Source organism: Adelges cooleyi, unplaced genomic scaffold (genome assembly GCF_023614345.1).
Source record: "Adelges cooleyi isolate 19-005CV unplaced genomic scaffold, UGA_ACOO_1.1 ACOO_flye_CR_arks_rails_tigmint_CR_PRNA_9, whole genome shotgun sequence".
NCBI lineage: Eukaryota > Metazoa > Arthropoda > Insecta > Hemiptera > Adelgidae > Adelges > Adelges cooleyi.
The window spans coordinates 5,266,503-5,285,438 of NW_026096579.1; the positions used below are offsets into that span (position 1 = coordinate 5,266,503).

Below are 18,936 nucleotides of genomic sequence, written 5' to 3' on the forward strand. Positions count from 1 at the left end.
AAACAGATTTTGGAAGTTTCAATCGTCGAATTGTGAACTGCAATTCAATATAAAATATATTATTTTATTAGTGGGTGGTACAAATTATACATAATAGGTATCCGTAACCGTATCCGATGCTATGATATTTTTTATCAAACGAACCGGATCCGATGAAATACTATTTTCCCGGCCGATCGGTTCCAATTATTATTAAAAAAGCGGATTCATTATAGCCTCTCACAGTGTATATACACAGCGTGGCCGTCCGGTACATCATAAAACAAAACCACGGCCATTATAACGCGCCACAGGATCGCGCTTCCGACAATATTTGCCGAACCCACATAAATTTACAGAAAGGCCGTGTTAGGTTTCAATTAAAACAATAATTTTCGTTCATTGTATTATTGTTAGTATTATTATTATTATATTAGTAACAACAACGATAAAATATAATACTGTACTTTCGTTGGCGATGTAAACACAAAACCGTACCGGCACGACAGATTTTGCATAGTAATTATTATTATTATTATACCGCGGACCTTTTCGTTATATTTTTTTTTTGTTGCCAATAACTCCCCCCCCCCCTTGCAATGATGGTCAAAATTCTACACTACCGTATCGCAGAGATTATGCACATACTTGCGTTATGCGGAGGAGGACGACGAGGAAATTACACATTAAAAAAAAACCAGATCAAGCGTCATCTTTGAAATTTTTCATTTCACCTTTTTTGGAAAGCTCCCCCCCCCCCTAGATCCTTTTGGCGCGATGATACACTACAATAAGCTACCTTAATTGCCAATTTAATTGTTTTCCAAAAAGCACTTGACGGAAGAGGTGGATAATGCCGCTTACGATACGCCGGAACTTAATACACGATCGCAAAGCACGTGAAATCCGATTAGGATAGGTCGACCAGTGGAGGTGTACAACCGTTTTTGACAGACTATAAAATTTCATTAATTAAATACCTTGCAAAAATATAATAAACCGTGTATTTCAGGGCAAAAATAAAATTCTAATAAAATGAATTTAATTTCGAGTTACCGATTAAACTAAGTCTTAGAAGAATTTTTAGTTTGATGAGTTGAGATTGCAACTGGCACGTTGACCAAGCGAGTATTTCACTGTCAATTTGTAGATGATATTTTTTCCCCTACATATAGTTGTCTGCCTAGAAATGGGAACTAAAAAAAGCCTAAGTGTTTTATAGACGTAGCAATATAAATTTACCATACTCGAATATATTGAATTCCAGTTTTTGCCTAAACACAATAAATAACATGGCATCCAATACTGCACACAATGAATGCCGGGACAATATTTTAGTATTACCGAGCATATTACTAATATGCGCACACCCTTTATATATGAAATGACGACGGCCATCAGAGCAGTCGTTGGAATTATTTAAGGTGTTAATGCGCAGCCCTACAACCCCTCGTGTAATAACTTTCACTGGCGCAAATAATATTATCCAGCATGCACACGCTAGGAATTCGGTTGATATTACACTCATAACACACACACAATCATTTACATACATAATATAACGTGCATATTACAACTTGGAAGAATATACAAAAGTATATGAATATATTTAATGTAGTATGTATCTTTTGACTTTATATGCTGACACCGTACTTATGACTTAGAAAAGACAAAGTGGATTGAAATGCCAATAATTATAATATGAATAATATTCATCTCAATTGGAAATGTAAGAATCAAACGGCGTCGTGTGGGTAAACACACGAAATGAAATTAATGTAAAGCGAAATTGGCTCTAAGGAGATTGCATGCGGTCTGTTTTTAAAGAGTTTTATATAGGCAATTTTTAAGAAAAATGTGGTTTTATTAAATTTTGACCTTGTCAATTAATTAAGTATCAATCAATTTTACCTAATATTCTTACATTAAAAAAAAAAAAAAGGATATCTAGAAACCTACCGCGAAGAATTTTCAGAAACTGAGAAAGTATAGTGAAAGCTTCACTGGCCTGGCACGATTGTCTACTAGATTTTTTTTTTAGGCTTAACGTGCATAACTTGTATTTCCAATGCTAGTACGGTAATCATTATAATTATTTTCGGCTAATTTGTTGTACGAAATGATATGCATATTTACATAGTACAAATAATACTTTATATACCTAATTAATTATACATAACAGTAAATTACAACGGGGTTTAATTCAAACGGATATACATGTGTACATAAATGTGGACATTTCTCCCTTCCCCCGGCGCATCATGTTTGTACTAAACCTCTTAACGGCGTGGTGTTTACATAATATTTCATTTCGAGTGAGAACGCACGGTTAACAATTGTCGGCATTACTTTGGATACTGAACTTTTAGCCGGGCTTTATTTGCAAAAGGGGTTTTTGTCGGCGGCAACGGGGTAACCGAGCGTAGATTTACAATAATAATTGGTCGGTCTGGGAATTACTCTTTCGGTGTTTTCATTTGGCCTTAGACAATGAAACAATTCCATTGCGGCCGCTCTCAGCGAAGCTAATAATTGTTCGGCCAATGATTATTTACTTTGCTATTGCTAATTGTTAACGTACAACGTGACAAATGTAATTTCTATTTCGGGGCATAATTATTGTACTCGTCTTCAAAATCAATTCAAATATCGTTGGGCATAAAATGAGAACAGGCCGATTTAGTCCTAAGTATACATTTGTAAAATTTGGCACTAGACATAATTTGAATTATGTCAATTTCAAATTATGTAAAAACTATTGGTAGAGTTCTTAATTCTGTTATAGTGATTAATTCGGATAACATAATATAATGTTAATGTTTTTACATCAATGATTATCTTAGTTCTATTTCATTTTCATAATCATAAATTTGTTCTCTCTCGTCTCGCACAGCCTTTGGCTTTTGAGGATATTCATCATAGTATATTATTATTATTGTTCACATTTTCTCATAAAACCATTATTCGCCGTGGCACGACATCGACGTTTCTGTGAATTTTTGTTTTCCTTTTGCCAGCAGGTGGTTTTAAATATCATCACGTGCGTCGCCGTCACCGCCAGGGACGGATAAAGTATTTTCTTAATGCAAAGGTACAGCTAGCTATACGGCTCACAAGCTGTAAATTCATTAGCATTGAATGATATGGGCCGATATTTCTTCACGACGTCCGCCGCCCACCATCGCGGCGGTCTGTCCCTTTCATCGCGTTGAATAGGTCGGATCGGTTTGGGAATCTCCGCGAGGGAGCCTTTTCATTCCAGATACACTTCGTTCAATATATATTTAAGTACAGGTAATATGTTCGTATACACGGATCCCGGTGGCGGTGCAGTAATTGAGTTGACGGCGGAATCCGGGGGAAAACGTTCGAATTGACGGGTGCGCCGCATATGGAATTGTCGGTATATATTATTGGTTAAGGGGAAAAACGAAAGTCAAAACCAATATACATTTCGAGACCCCAAGTGCCGGCCCGACGAGACCACGAATGTCTTGCAAAAGCCGGCATAGCAACAGCGCGCGGACCGAATAAAACTCCCCTTTGCCGTTGGAAACCTTTGCCTTTCGCTTGCACGTTATACACTAACACAACGTGAACTTGCCACTGCAATCCATTGTCAGTATTATTATTACTGTCCCTCGTGTAATTCGCAATCGGTCGACTTGAGAATTCAAGTTACACACACACACGTACTTGGATAAATCACGATATTTCATCAGCTTATTTGGTTGTTGGAGTGGAGAAATTCTCGAATTAATCTCATAGATTTAACGCGCTTTGCAAACTAACAGCAAAACTTCCGAAGAATGCGGTGCGCTAATATGATTTGATGTACACGGAGGATTAGGTTAGGTTTAACGTTATATTTAACGAAGAAGGACGGAGAAGAAGGACGGAATGCGCTTTACCGAACGACCGGCAAATCAACAATTCTAACGAGAAAAGTCAAAATTATCTGTTGTAGTATTACATTCTTGCTCGATTGTTATTACAATAGGGTAGTTTTAAAATAGCTAAACATTTAAATAAACCCTTAACTACAAATTATTATTGTTTTTCTTGTTAAGGGTTTATTTTAGTATTTAATTAATAGTATTAGCGTATAACCAAAAAGTGTTGCTCAAGTATTTTCTAGAACGCCGTAGTTGTTCATTAAATACAGTTATATAATAGTTGTTAACAACGATTGTGTTGTTAACCAACAAAAATAAACCATATCAGGTTTCATGTTTTTTTTCTGGAACAATAGCCGCGACATCGATCAATGGTTTCCACATGATGCGTAAGTACATGTACAGCAAAACGATTGGGGGTTTGATTAAAAATTTACAAGTACCGGAAGTCTCTGTTGTTTTTTTTTTTTTTATTTCTTTCGAGGTTTTCATGATTAATAAAGCTAATAACGAAACACAAGTATACACGTCTACCGGCGATAGCCAATACGGGCAATTTCGTTTACTCGGCCACGTTCTTTTAAATAATAAAAACCCACAAAGTATCGATTGTACAGCGTATATGAACGTATAGCTTTCAGTTAACTCCCACAAACGTTCACGAAAGCACCGGTCAACCTCATGATATATTCATAATCTTGGTCCGAATTCTCGAAAAGCACAAGCACACACCCCCACAAAAGTTCCGCTGCCGGGTTCTGCCGTGCTGCTATATTATCCTTGGCCGCGTCAAACAACCCTCGTGGCTTCGGTTTAAATATGGATAGGCGTCTGTTCGTCACGAATACGGAATGCTCCTGCAGAATTTTATATAGGAAACACATTAGGCACGCCCGTTATTATCAAGAGCCCGTTATTATCTCGGAACCCCGCACACAACCGAGGGTCAGTCGGTCATTAGATGATATATAATATGTATGTCATAAAATATTCAACGGCGCCGGCAAATTTTAATAAATAATAATTCACATTTCTCGATACTTCAAAGTTTAAGTTCATAAATAAAATATGATCACGTGGTCGCCGAAAGAACGCTACACGCAAAGGTATCGTGTATAGGTAACGTTATAGCGTGTACTTTACAAGTTGACTATAGCCGTATTTTTAAATAATTAAGTCGAGAAATATACTTAGCGAGCGTTTTGTCTACTGTCCTAGTTTAACAACGGCCTTATGCCGCAGATTAAATAAAACCACATAGGTGCACCCCTCATAGAGAAACTGTAGATTTTCAAATAACTATTTGTGATTGGTTTAAACTTAATGCAGTAGGGCCAAACTATAGTGCCGAAAATGTTGTACAATAATAACTTAAACTGATAACATTACAGATGTTCTATAATGATGGGTTTGGCGGATCTGCGGCCCCGAGCACCACACTCCACAAGGTAATATTGGTTGATCAAAGATATCTTTCAATCCTAGTATTGTGTGAGGTTTTACACGGGTGAAAATACTGCGTTCTGCAATATTAATGAAACGAGACACATACGAGCAGGGCACTCGCAGAGCACCCGCTTTGATGGTACAACAAACATGAAGAAAGGTTATTAAAACGCGCTTTATAATGTTTGCTATAGCTGCACGCGGTTGAATCTTCAAACCGTACAGAGTCAATGCGTTTGATAACCGGTGACCCATAGTCAAATTTATTTGACTATGCAAGGGAAAAAATACCGCAGACGTGAATACAAACAACTCGAAAAATAAGAAAACGACCCCTTACGGTTTATATAATACCACGATATTGTATAAATATTTATATAACAGGCGGTTGCCTGTTAAATTGTATTGTTTTTGTCAAAATACTACAGATTACATATTTTAATTTAAAATTAATTTATGTTAAAGTGACCTAATGTAAACTTAGAATAATGATATTGAAAATGTACCGACAAATTATATCCACTTGAGTTGTTTTCAAACAAACACCGACTTTATTTGGGATCACATTTAACGCGTCTTTATGATCCTTAAAATACCTACACTTAAATTAGTGCTAACTAAACGATATTGAATTAACAATGAGGCTTAATAGTCGAGTGATCGAAAGTCAACTAGTGGTAACTTAAGCTATGTACAGACTGTTGTACCTATAGTCTTCAACCGGGGCAAATTTGAAAATTTAAAGTATTTCTGAAGCAATTTACTAGCATGTTTTTTTCAAAGAATAAGAATGATGTTTTAAAATGAAAATTAAAGGCACGTTTAATAATATACATGTATTCTAAGAAAATGCGCTGCTTTAAATCGCAGAGTATGTAGACAATTAAAATGGGTCCTATAACAAGAATCCGGCCTTTGCTAGTAGTGAACCAAGAGTGGTAATTTACATTTGCCCTATTCCGAAAAAAACGTTGTCGCTTTAATAAAAAAAAAAAAGGACTCTTCACAGAAAAATTCGAGACCTTATTAAATATTTCAAGCTCTTTGAATAGATTTTATGGGTTTTTCCGAAGCTTCAAAGTATGCGCCTGTACATCCTGCACTTGTACACGCTTTTGTATGTAATATTAGCATTTGAAAGTTAGCGATAAAACGTTGTACGCTTGGAATACGCTTTTACTGATCAATAATAATAATAACACTATTGGAGTATATTCGTGTAAATGTTATTTCAGCCGAGCCATTATATTTTTCTAAAGTATATAAAAAACAAATATTGGACTTTAAAGATATGTGTGTGTGTGTGGTTGTGCGTTTGTCGACGCTGCTATATATATTTAACGGTTGACTCATTGCATATTATAATGTTGTCTTTGATCAACTACGACGTTCTCCGATAGACATATACATTATATTTTGTTGCGTATCGTTATCGGTGTTCAATTACAATAAGCCTCTTGGTGTACAAATGTGAAATAATCGTTCCGCAGGCTCTCGGTCACTATTTTGTCGATTTATGAATATAAGTACCAGGGACTTTAGCGCGGAGCTCACCGAGGACGGTGTCAATGCAGACGTATGTCTTATAGTACACTTTACCTATAGTACCCTGTACCCAAATTCCTAAGCTGACAAAATCGCGACACCAACTGCCACGCAGAACCGTTCGAGGCGCCTAGAACACACAAGGGGCCATATTATTTTAGGCGGGCTCGTACCCGTTATTCCCTCTAATCCCTCTAATTCCCTATAGCAGTTACGGCAGCCGTTTGAAAACTATGAAAATGAAAGTGAAAAAATGACCGTACCTTGTGACACTCGCGCCGGGCAGAGCGGTGAGAGCGGCTATCCTGTTGGCGTTGCCGTCTACCGGGTTGTGGGTCTGTGTCGGCGACAGTTTAGCTGCCAACGCGCTGAGCGTGTGTAACATTTCGACCGAGTTCCGGGACGCTGGCCAATCTGGTCGCATGTGGACGATCCTGTGCTCGCTGTGATGATCTAGTAAACACCAACCACCGTGGTAGTCCTGTGTGTGTGTGTCCGGTCGTGTGCTTCTCAGTCTTGGCGGCCCTTCTCGTTGTCGTTACGGCAAACACACGTGGTCGCTAGTTATTTGATGCGGACGTGCCAGCGAACCATGGCCGTCAATCAAGTACGGTGTAAGCGCACGCGATAAAATTGTATTTATATAAAAGACACAAGACGAATCGGGACGAATCGCGAAGAAAAAAATGTCAATTATAATGATACAAAATTCGCACTACGCGCGAAAATTCGAAAATCACATTTAACCGCGCAACGCAAAAGTTATTGGCGACACTGTAGTGTTATTGTGACGAGAGGGACGCGGCCTGATTGCAGCTGAACCGTCGTTGCGATGTAGCGATGAGTGTGCGTAGTGGTCACCCTGTTAATGATAAAATAAACATAATATATGAAACAACAAAACGGGTAAAATGTACAAAATTCGAAGAGAGCATTATTGTTTTAACGTAGAACACCTTTGTGTTTTGGAACGTCATGGTAAACATTCATATGAGCGCGGCACAAACGCGCTTCGGATGAGTTAGGAGTTATCGACCTCGGCTAAAACGGCGTTATCTAGATACCAAATTGCCAAGAAAACAAATTGGTGAATAAAAATATTGTAAAAAAATGTAACGAATAACTTCAAAACTTTGAACACGATAAAATATTCAAAAAAACATATATTTTGACATCAATTATTAAAGTTGGTTTAAAGCCAATAACTCATTGAATTAACACTCCAAAATGCGTTTGGGCTGCAATTTATGTACCCACTCGGATTGATGTCAACCACAACAACCGCTTCTTAACAGACTCCTTATTCTTAAGCATAAGCGTGCCGTCGCAGGGTATATGCAGCATGTTGAATAATAAATAATATCGAACCCTTTTTTCATGCATAAAGTTAAATTTTCCATACGATCAGCGTTCATCGAGACAAGTGGTTTAGTTGCATTAAGTATATTTATTGCACGTCATGTTTGCCTATTCGTAACCCCTTAGAAAATGCGGGTAACGAATCCTCTTAAAAGTTGCATTGTGCGTTTACAGTCTCTGGTTTAGCTGCGCATCCCCTACGCGCACGCCTATGCTGTTAAGGGTTGTTAATACCTATTATATTGATGGTGAGCCCGTGTGTGTCTGTGTCTTTGTGTACGTATACAATGGGAACTATACTCTCTAGATGCCACCGCAAGTATGCTACACTTGAAGCCGACGTAAGTAAAGGGTAATTAAACGGAAGGTCGATGTACCTAATACACAGACCGGCGAAAAACACGCACATGCCGGTGTGCCTTCTTCTCGAACGCAGAACACGGGTTAGGTGCGAAGACGCTTGACTTGTGTCGAGAAAAGTGAAAATTCCGATTTTTATACTAAATAAATAAACGTAAAAGGCGGTCAAAAATAAAAACAGAAAAATTATATTATCGAAAAAATCGAAAACAATAATCCAATAATAAAGTTTTATCGCTTTTGATTTTATCGGAACCGTCAGATAGACCCCCGGGACGCCCTCCCCTTCCCCCCAGAGGCTTCCCGGCGGGGCTGGTTGGGGGCGACGGGAGTTTATTATATTTGTATATTTATTTATACGGCGCTAGCGGTACTATATATATATTTATATTTTTTCTTTTTTTATATTGTTGCCATGCGATTTTTTTCTTTCGCTTCTGCTTGTAAGATTTAAGTTTTTTCACGACAATAAAAATGAAATAATGACGAATAAGTACGTGTCGCCGTCGCGTCGTGCAGTAGAACCTAATATTTCCATATCCGCCGTTCAGCTTTTCCGAGTTACATTCAGTGTATGTGTGTATATATGTATTTGTACATAAATATTGTCACGGTTTTCACGACTGAATTGATAGATATATTTGCATGGGAAACCCACGAGACGCCTCGTATTTCATGTACAAATCCAACGAAACCTAAGAAGACACGAACCGACGCCCAAAACTGTTACAAATCCCGTGCTGAACTTAAACAACACCATACTATATTGTAATATTTTCTTTTCTTCTTTTACGCTATACAAAAATAAAGGTATTTATTTTACTTTATCCATAAGCCCTACAGATATTCCTACAGACTTGTAAACTTTACCTCCGATATTTAGCTAAGAAGGCAATGTGTTTTTTTTTCTGTGACTGAACTCGCGATATCTTCTTGAATCTGTTTCCTAATATGCAGCAACTTTATAGATCAGATATCTTACTTTTAAGTTATTTTATTGGGCCATACAATTCAAAAAGGTACACCCTTGCCCTCCTAAACGTCCAAAAAATGTATTTATTTTCAACTTGAAATTATTAGTTAAAATTAGTTCCGAATTGGTATGGGTTATTCTTTAGGCATAATACTATGAAATCACAAATATATTATAAGTATCTCTTTCCCTTAAAAAAAAGGTGGATATTGTTACAATTGAGTTTTACAAAAAAAAAAAAAAAAAGAGATACTTTTGACCACCTAAAAATAACGACACGTGGCCGCATCAACACTGGGACTTCTGAATATAATAGTATAGACTTTAAGAGAAAAATTGTGGATGAGCGTACGGTTATACATTTCAGGAATCTAATATGTATATCGTGGCCTTACATTGGGACGTAGGTTGTGTAATATAATATTATATGTTCACCGAGCTTACGACCTAAATGATCAGCCCTGTCTGTCGCACCGGAACGTACCTAATCCTCACTTAACGGTTAACCCGTGTACAGATAGACAGCGAGTTAAATTCGATCTCTGAACTCAATATAATATTGGATACGTGTCGTGAAGGCTATTAGCCATTCAAATTGGATTTCCCCGCACCACTATGGCGCACACGTGTTTTAATTTTGAATCAAATAATAATAATTGCGTACCTATATCTAATTTGTAAACTTTCGTTTTGTACGACTTCGGTTCATTCCGAGATTGTCATGATAATTGTTATGCCAGTACTGTTAATTAGAAATGGCAATGTACACATATCCGTAGAAAGTCTGTCAAGCACAATATCCAAAATGTATTCCTATGAAAAACCTACCCACACTCGGGTAAATCAATTTTACCAAATACATGTATTAAAAATTGTTTTATCTCGGAGCGTGTAATTAATATGTTGACAGTTAACAAGCAAATGACAATAATTAATTATTGGCACGATACCCAATAGTATGTATACATTTTATTAATAACCAAAAACATAATTACAAACTACGGATTCGCGTGGCTTGTATACGGTATTTGAAAAGAGAATAGTCAAACAAATTGTTGTATTTTGCTTATTGAAACTATTACCGTTTCCAGTAACATATATAATATAGTTGTTTTCTTACGTTTGGAAAACTCACAGATCAAACTCGAAATACATTTGATCGGTTTAAGTTGTGTTTTAACCGTAGATAAGTTACCACAGCAACTCTATCATAGGATTATTTAAAGTTTTAATTACTTCCTCCTTTGTTAAATTGGTAATTTTCCAAATTTTGATTTTTTTTTTTGTAGACAATAAATAAATTGTGGCTATGTGTGTGTCCCTTCCCATTCTACAACCCTTAAACAACAAGCGTTTCCTTTTCACGAACAAACGTTTTGATGAGAAAATATTATGTCGAATAAACATCAGCTACACCAGGTTCCTTTTACCGTAAATGATTTAATAGCCACGTGATGTGCGAATCGAACGAGCTGACTGCAAAACGACTTGCCGCAAAAGATATTCAAATTTTACTAATTACCATCATAGTGATAATAAATATAATTACATTGAAATTATATATATATATACGCAGAGCTAAGATAGTATTGAGGAATTTATATTTTATTCGTATATGTTCGCCAAGGCGAGGGTTCAGAGCACAAGCGAACCAAGTCCATCACTAGCCAGTAATTTCCAGTAATTGGCTTCTAAATTGTTTTTCGAATAATCTACTCTGTGACACAATGCAGTAAAAGTCGTTTTTGCGGCATTAAGATGAACCAAGGACTTGGTTCACTGCGACACTGAGCTCTCCAAATGATAAAGATTTTGGCAAAAAAAAAAAAATGCATTTATCATAATTTCCCTACGTGATTACCCTCCGGCTAGACGGAAGACTTCAAAACAAATAAACAAAACCGCCAACACTCAGGCGGTCAACGTTAAATTGGTTAGAATATGTTATTTATCAAAAAGCTTAGGAGTAGCGCTTACCGCTCCCACGCTAACTGAGAAACGTGCAAGCGCGTTGAACCTCCCCACCGCGGCGGCCCATTAAAAATAGATCTGTGATGCGCTGCTTTTTTTATTTTATTTTCTCTGGGTTGTTTGTTTTGTTTTTTTTGGTTTACATAAAAACGCTAATATACGACCGTGGCCTCCGTGTGTATGATACGACCGAGCCCGCTATATTTATATAATATCCGTGTATAAGCCTCCTCCGGCCACACGCCGCTCGCTTGGTCATTTTATTTTATTGCCTCGGCTCGCTCCGGCGCTTCTAATTTAAGAAATTCTCTTAATATATGAGATGAAAACGATACACACTCGTGCGACAAACACATCCATTGGCACTTCCATACACGGCCAATAGCGCGGTCGCCGTGTACGCTTTATTGTTACACATTATTAAATTTATTTTTTATTATTGTCGACGGTCTTGACAATATATAATATTGTATTTTTTTTAATATAAAAAGCCAAACGACGCGCGTTAAAAACATAATAATTACCGGACCGAGTTTTGTAGCAACACTTTCGAACCGTTTGAACCGAGAAAAATACCTATAAAATATATGAATTTCGTTTTTTTTTTTTTTTTTTCATCAAGCAAACGGCGAAGACGGCCTTTGTATTGTCTTATTTACGAAAAGATCCGCCGGTATACAATACAATATTTTCGGCGTTGGAAAACAACCGTGTTAAGATAATGGATTGGAGGGGGGGGGGGCGGGGTGTGAGATAAAACACTGTAAATTAATATTGAACAATATCGGTAACGGCTCTCCCCGGTACTGTGCTGCTCGTTCGGGCGATTACATTCGAAATGAAAAAAAATAAACAACAACTCTAAGACAATAATTCACCGACGTGTAAATTGGCGAAGGGCTGGCGATTTCGGGAATTGAATTTCAACACCAGTTGGCTGGCTTCCATCGGGAACGCGGATCAGCGGGGTTCGTCGTAAGTACGTTATTTTTCACGGCCTTTTAAAATATTATTATACACCGCCTAAACGCGCGCGTTGGCGTTTTGGGCGATATTGATCTCATAATTTTTAATAAAAATCCCACCGAAAGAAAAGCGAGTTCTTCTTTTCACCGGCAACCGCTTCTGTGTAGTCGGCGCACCGGAAAAAAGTGTTATTATTATTTATTTATTAGATTTCGCTTTGCGGGCGTCACATAATTTACATTTTCCACAACACAGTATATAATACATTTTTGATTGTCAGTATTCGTGGTGGCTAATAAAAACAAAAATTACTCAATTCGGATAGTGGCTTAATATTTTCTCTAAAGTTACAATTTGCGTGCAGTTAGTGTTTGCAATACAAATACAAGACATATTCGACCAAGTGGTAAACGAGTAAATTAAATCGAGTCGATCGTTATCCAACACAAGCATAAAGAGTACAAGCCATTGAAGAGTTCCTTAGATAAAAAAATGCGTTCCTCTCCGCGTATTATTTGGTAAAAGAAGAACTTTTTAAAATTTCTACTTTTAAGAGAGAACCACCTACTGCCTATACAATATTTGTTGGACGACGTGGGTACTGAAAACAACCCATCATTGCAAAAAGCCCTTATTTCTTTGTAGCTCTGAAGATCAAAGTTAAAATTCCACAGTATCTTACTTTGACCATTAGTGTTCGTATATCCTTAGAAGTATTCAATTTAACTATGAATACATTAATTACAGCAAAAATTTACTCTCTCATTTATTATATAAGCTACTCGACCAATCTTTTGGATATTGAAATTCCAATATTTTCTACCGTATCTTTCGTTTTACATAAAATTTATTAAAGTAACTAAGAGTTTATTTGTTGAGCGTATGCGCGCTTAAGAAGATTTTCTGAAAAACTAATCTTATCACGTCCCCAGTTGAAAGGATTCAAAATTAATTTATTGATTTTTTTAATAATTCAGTTAACCAACATTATATGTTTAGATACAAACTCGTTATTATTAGAAATAAGTATGATTAATAATAATTTTCTAGTGTAATGTTTTACATGAAATCGATTTGCTTTGTAAAAAAGAACTCTTCAACTACCATGTTGGGCTGTACCAGACATGTTAATTTAATTTGTAATGGAGAACGATGAAAAAAATTGTGTTTTTTTATGTACCTTATAACTATTAATGCTCGGAATAAGTATACTTTCAAATCATGATGGCGGACAGGGGGACGCTTTGCATGATCGTGCGGCCTGTGGTGTGCTTTTGTTGTCCAGTCTCGAGTACTGGGAACAAAAGAGGGATTCGACAAAGGACCTTCAGGAATAATACACGGTAGGAGGTGAAATACTGTGGATTACACGCCTTTACTACAGCCGCCCCAAGGATATTTCCCCACGCGAGGATTTTCCAACCGATTTACTTTAGTTTCCATTTTTTCACCCCGTCAGCCCAATTAAGCACTAGTGCAGTTGACAAACAAATTACATCATAGTAGGTATATATCAAATAAGACCGAAACAGCAAAAAATGAATTGTTTTTAATGATGACATTAGCAAAATCTAAGACAGACACAATATTTAATGATTTTTCATAACATTGAACGTATGTTCATAAATTCACCAAAGCGTTATTAAAAAACGAGACACGAATGATAATTGATAAACGAGGATGAGCTGATATTATAAAAACGATAATGATAGATGTGATGACTCACTTATTTGGATAAATTCTAAAAATTATGTCAGCTACTTTAGTTTCCACAATCCAACGCTAGTAATAAGAAAAAATGTGAACAAAACAAGAATAAAACAAAAAATTGTAATTAGTAAAATTCACGTTATTTTATTTCATCCTGAAAATACCAGTTGAATAAAAATGTTGATTTGAAACTTATAACATTTTTTTTTTATTATTATAAATATGTTGTAAAGTTTATGAACGAGTTGTTGGCAATTATATTTTATTAGTTATCAAACAAACAAAGTTTATTTTGAATTGCAAATTAAAATATTCTTTTCAATTGCTCTATAATGAGTTTAATGTAAATCATGAACGTAAAAAGAATAATAATTATACCAAATCAAAGGCGAAATTTGCCGTCGTCTTCGAAACAATGAAGTCTTGTTCATTAGCAATAATTACTAATCACTGAAAATGTATGGAAATAAAATTACTCCGGTTTTAATTATAAAGCAATATAAAAATATGCGACTAAGCAGCACTGTCGTATCAAATGATTATAATTAATTAAAAAAATTGCCCGCCGTATTTTTAATACAAAGTATAAGCAAAATGTGTAAGTTCGAGTGAAAAAAAAACCAAAGAAAACAAAAACAGTTCTAGGAAAACTAGGGAAATTAATTTCGTAGTAGGTAATTGCTTCAAAAAAGATACTATTTCAAAGCTACTAGAAATGCATAAGAAACCGAAATAATAATATATTATTTAAGAAAATAAATTGCGAGTTGACGCTAAAAAGACAAATAAATACTTATAATTGAGTCCATAAAATACCATTTCAGTCACGCATCTTGGCTCATAAGACTACCTTTAATATTTATATAAACGTTTTGTTACTGTAATTCTACCGGAAACTTTTAAAAGTATAATAAATAATTGTTAACCCAAAATAAAAGCTTTTGTGTCTACACGTAGAAGTCGGACAAAAAGAGTAAACCACGGAAATTTATATCGACTAACCGGTAAATATATATGTATATGTATATGCTTTAATAGTAACCAACCTCTTAAAAAATACCCCACTCAGCAAATACCTAAATATTTTAATACAAAATTATGTCGAATAATGTAATAATGATAAGTGTTCGTAACAATATTTTGTAGTATGTAATTATTGTACATAAATTAAATTCAAACAAATATGTACACTTAACTATTTTTTACCTAACTTCAAATATTATATAACAAAGAGTTAAAAGTGTTTTCATTGAACATTCGATTATTATACAATAATAATAATCAATACTGTTTTAGTTTTTAAATATTTGTTATAGGTACCTATTTTAATAAGAATTATATTTGCGTGAAGGTTAATAACTCAAAAAGCAATATCAAACTTATATACAAATGAGGAGCCTTTTGCGTATCAAATGATTAAAATTAATTTAAAAATTTGCCCGTCTTATCTTTAATTCAAAGTATACTTACAAACACTGATTTTATACCTAAACGTATATCACAAGAGTACCTTTTCCGTAGACTGTATTCTATCAATGAGGTCATAGACAGAAAGTTTTTATTCTACTATGAAAATAGTACGCACGCACTCGCATAATTATTTTCATAACCATAAAGTAGTCGAAAAACAGCAGCTAACAAGTAGAAAAAAAAATTCAAACGTTTGGAAAAATATATAACTGTATGATTGAGAGTGGTAAATACTGCCAAACACATTTGAACGAAACGCAGCAAGATAATTTTCCGACCGAAAAAATAACCAACAATTTGTAATTTGTGTTGAATCTTTTTCTTATTAAGTGCGCCACAGTTAAATGAAATTTAAAAAAAAAATCACTTATTTCTGTCGTTTTATACTTGCCCTATTGCCGGTTTACAGTCACTCTTCTTTGCCCTACATAGACTTTATTTGGAAACAATTGAACTATGCACAGTAGTTTGCCCTCAAAACACAATTACTTGTTACAATATACATATATATATATATTTTATTGTATTATATCCGTTTCCGTTAAAATTCCGCATGCAATTCGAATGCAACGGAATTTCGCCGTCGCGACCTTTGATGTGGCAGAGATAAGACACCTTCGGTTCAATGTGTTGGCACCGACGTCGTGACGTTATGCGCGATACCCTCACCGACCCGACTAATACTATTGCATACAAGCGTGTAATAATATATATTAGGTAGGCTATAAAATCACAATATTAAAATTATCATAGCCTACAATTCCGGCCAACGTATAATATTATAACAGTTTTTTAAAAACCTCGATATCGATCGTCTATGAATATTTTATTGTTTATAACAGAAAATGGTATATAAATCAAGACTAACGCAAGAAAAAAAACAATAAGTGCGTCATTAAGTTGGGAAATATTATTTTATAGTCGATTCGATTTATTTATGAAACGTGATAGGTTAAAATTTTGTTGAAAACGAATTTTTTTTCAATAAAAATGTACAATACATATACCTAACCTTTTTCGTAAATAATCGATTCGGTTTGTTCAAAAAGAATAATAACTAATGCTATATTGTCACTTTTTTTTTTTTTGGAAGATCTATGTTGTTTCACTAAATACTAGTAATAATTGAAGGTTTTTAGATTAGGTTAACAAAAAAAAAAAAACAATCTCATTTACATTTATCTCACTCAACGCTGAAACTACCAAATCTAATGTCTGTGTAATATTTCAAGCTTTATAAAAAACAGAAAATTTAAACAACAATTTTTTTATTCATTCATATTCCCAATTGAGTTTTTGAAGTCAATATATATTTTATAAACGCAGTGAACGTCTTACTGCGTTTCCAAATTATCCGAACATTTTTTTTCAAAACAAAAATCTAAACGCCCAAGTACGAATTAATAGTGAACTTTATATATTTTACAAAGCAAGACGATTTCGGAAACTGGAGCAAAGTATTATATTTTAATATCGTTTGTGTATGGGTCAGGTGTAAAATATATCCTTGGAACAAATGTGTGCATCGATTACGGTGACCGCGCGCTGTATATGTAAATCACAGTACGATAATAAGTTTGTAATAATTATCTCAAAGGAGACACGACCGACCTATAGACACGGTATTTATAATAATATATTATTATAGTAACCGTAACAGTCCAATCATTAATTATTATCGCGATTCAACGTTTTACTATGTATTATTATTATTATTAATAATATGTTGTACCTACTACAGAAGCAATAGATTTGTTATACATTTTTTTCCCTATAGAACACACATTAGTTGGATATATTATATATATATTTTTTTTTTGTTACAAACAAAACCCGAGTAATCTGTTTTACGATAACGGCGTTCGCCATCAAGCCATCACTTCGCACTTATCTCCCAACATAACGTACATAATATTATTATGTATAATAATGGTGTTATATACCGCGTAATAGTTATATAGGTGTATTTATTTTATACTGTATAAATCTTCAATATTCAAATATAATTGTCAATATTCATTTTGCTAGACGTACGAATACACACGATAACTGACAAACGTCACACGGCACGGCTTAATAATATTATAAAGGTGTTTTGTTGGAAACTTTTGTTTTAGTATGCGATGATAATGTGAATGACGCGCCAAATGAAAACGGCGCCCGCAAGACTGTAATATGTATTATGTGTATACAGTAGATAACGTAGCAGTATATAATATTTTATGTGGAAGGATTAAGAGTCAATGTAATTTTAAGGGCGACGGCACCCCACCCCAATCGGGGATGATCTAATGATTGATGACGAACAAACAACCGAGACACACCGTCGGTGCACTTTCGACCGACCCTTCTCGACCGAGGAAAATGATAATAAAGTGTTACCGTATAATATATGGATAGGAAGCACAATTTGTTTTTTTACCCAGATAAAATACTCAGGTCGACGAACCCCCGCCGAACTTACACCACCGCCGCACTTAGGTGCTGCGATTATCCCGTGTGGTGGTCTGGGCAAAACATTTTCCCAAATGCCTGCAGGACAGAGTTTTTACCGTGCGGTAGGTAAAGGTAGGATCATGGTTTAGTATATAATTGTTATTATCATAATGTACAAAACGCTATCGAGCTCTATCGGCGGATCCCTTTGGTTTTTTTTTTTTGCTTGCAACCCTCGCGTACCATATTTTATTAAAATTGAAAAAAAAAAAAATTCCAAATCGAGATAATTAAAAAACTGTAACACGGGCTGGGACTACCTGATAAACGGACAACGCGTTTACCCACACTGCTGCGCTTGCCGTGATGTTATAATAATGTTATTATTGTATATTATATTACATTATTATGCGAGCCGGTAAAAAAAGCACACGTTTTTTAATACGACCGCGGTAACGACGATACATATATATATATATAGATACCGTTTCGTTTTGTACACGCATAATGTACTTTTAACGGCAATAAAATAAAGTGTACCGTCGTTATTTTTTCCATATAAATCGTTTTATTGCTACGACTTCTATTTGTTTTGTTTTGTTTGTTTTTTTTTTTGTTCGTTTCGCTATTTAGCTTTGAAAATACCAAATACATAAAAAACCAACCCCCAAAGGCGGCCGGGCATCCGTTGTACACATCCGTCACGTCGTTAATTCAAAAATGGTACATTGCTATTATCGTTAGTACCTAATGTGTCTTCTTCGATCGATTATTCGAAAGTTATAAATGTATTGAACAATTATTGCGGAATATTATTTTCTTAGC

General features: G+C 35.2%; 1 protein-coding gene across 12 annotated transcripts in view; it reads right to left on the reverse strand.

Moving 5' to 3' along the window:
* The window catches only part of LOC126847014 (CUGBP Elav-like family member 1), a 118,946-nt gene that overhangs the window by 94,497 nt on the left and 5,513 nt on the right, over positions 1 to 18,936 (reverse strand). For 9 of the 12 annotated variants that reach the window (XM_050586952.1, XM_050586949.1, XM_050586951.1 and 6 more), the window contains one exon: positions 7,130 to 7,728. The exons of the other annotated variants lie outside the window; for them this stretch is intronic. In XM_050586952.1, the coding sequence (XP_050442909.1) occupies positions 7,130 to 7,290 (161 nt within the window). In that variant the 5' untranslated portion in view covers positions 7,291 to 7,728. The remainder of the gene's footprint in view (positions 1 to 7,129; positions 7,729 to 18,936) is intronic. 12 annotated transcript variants of the gene reach the window in all.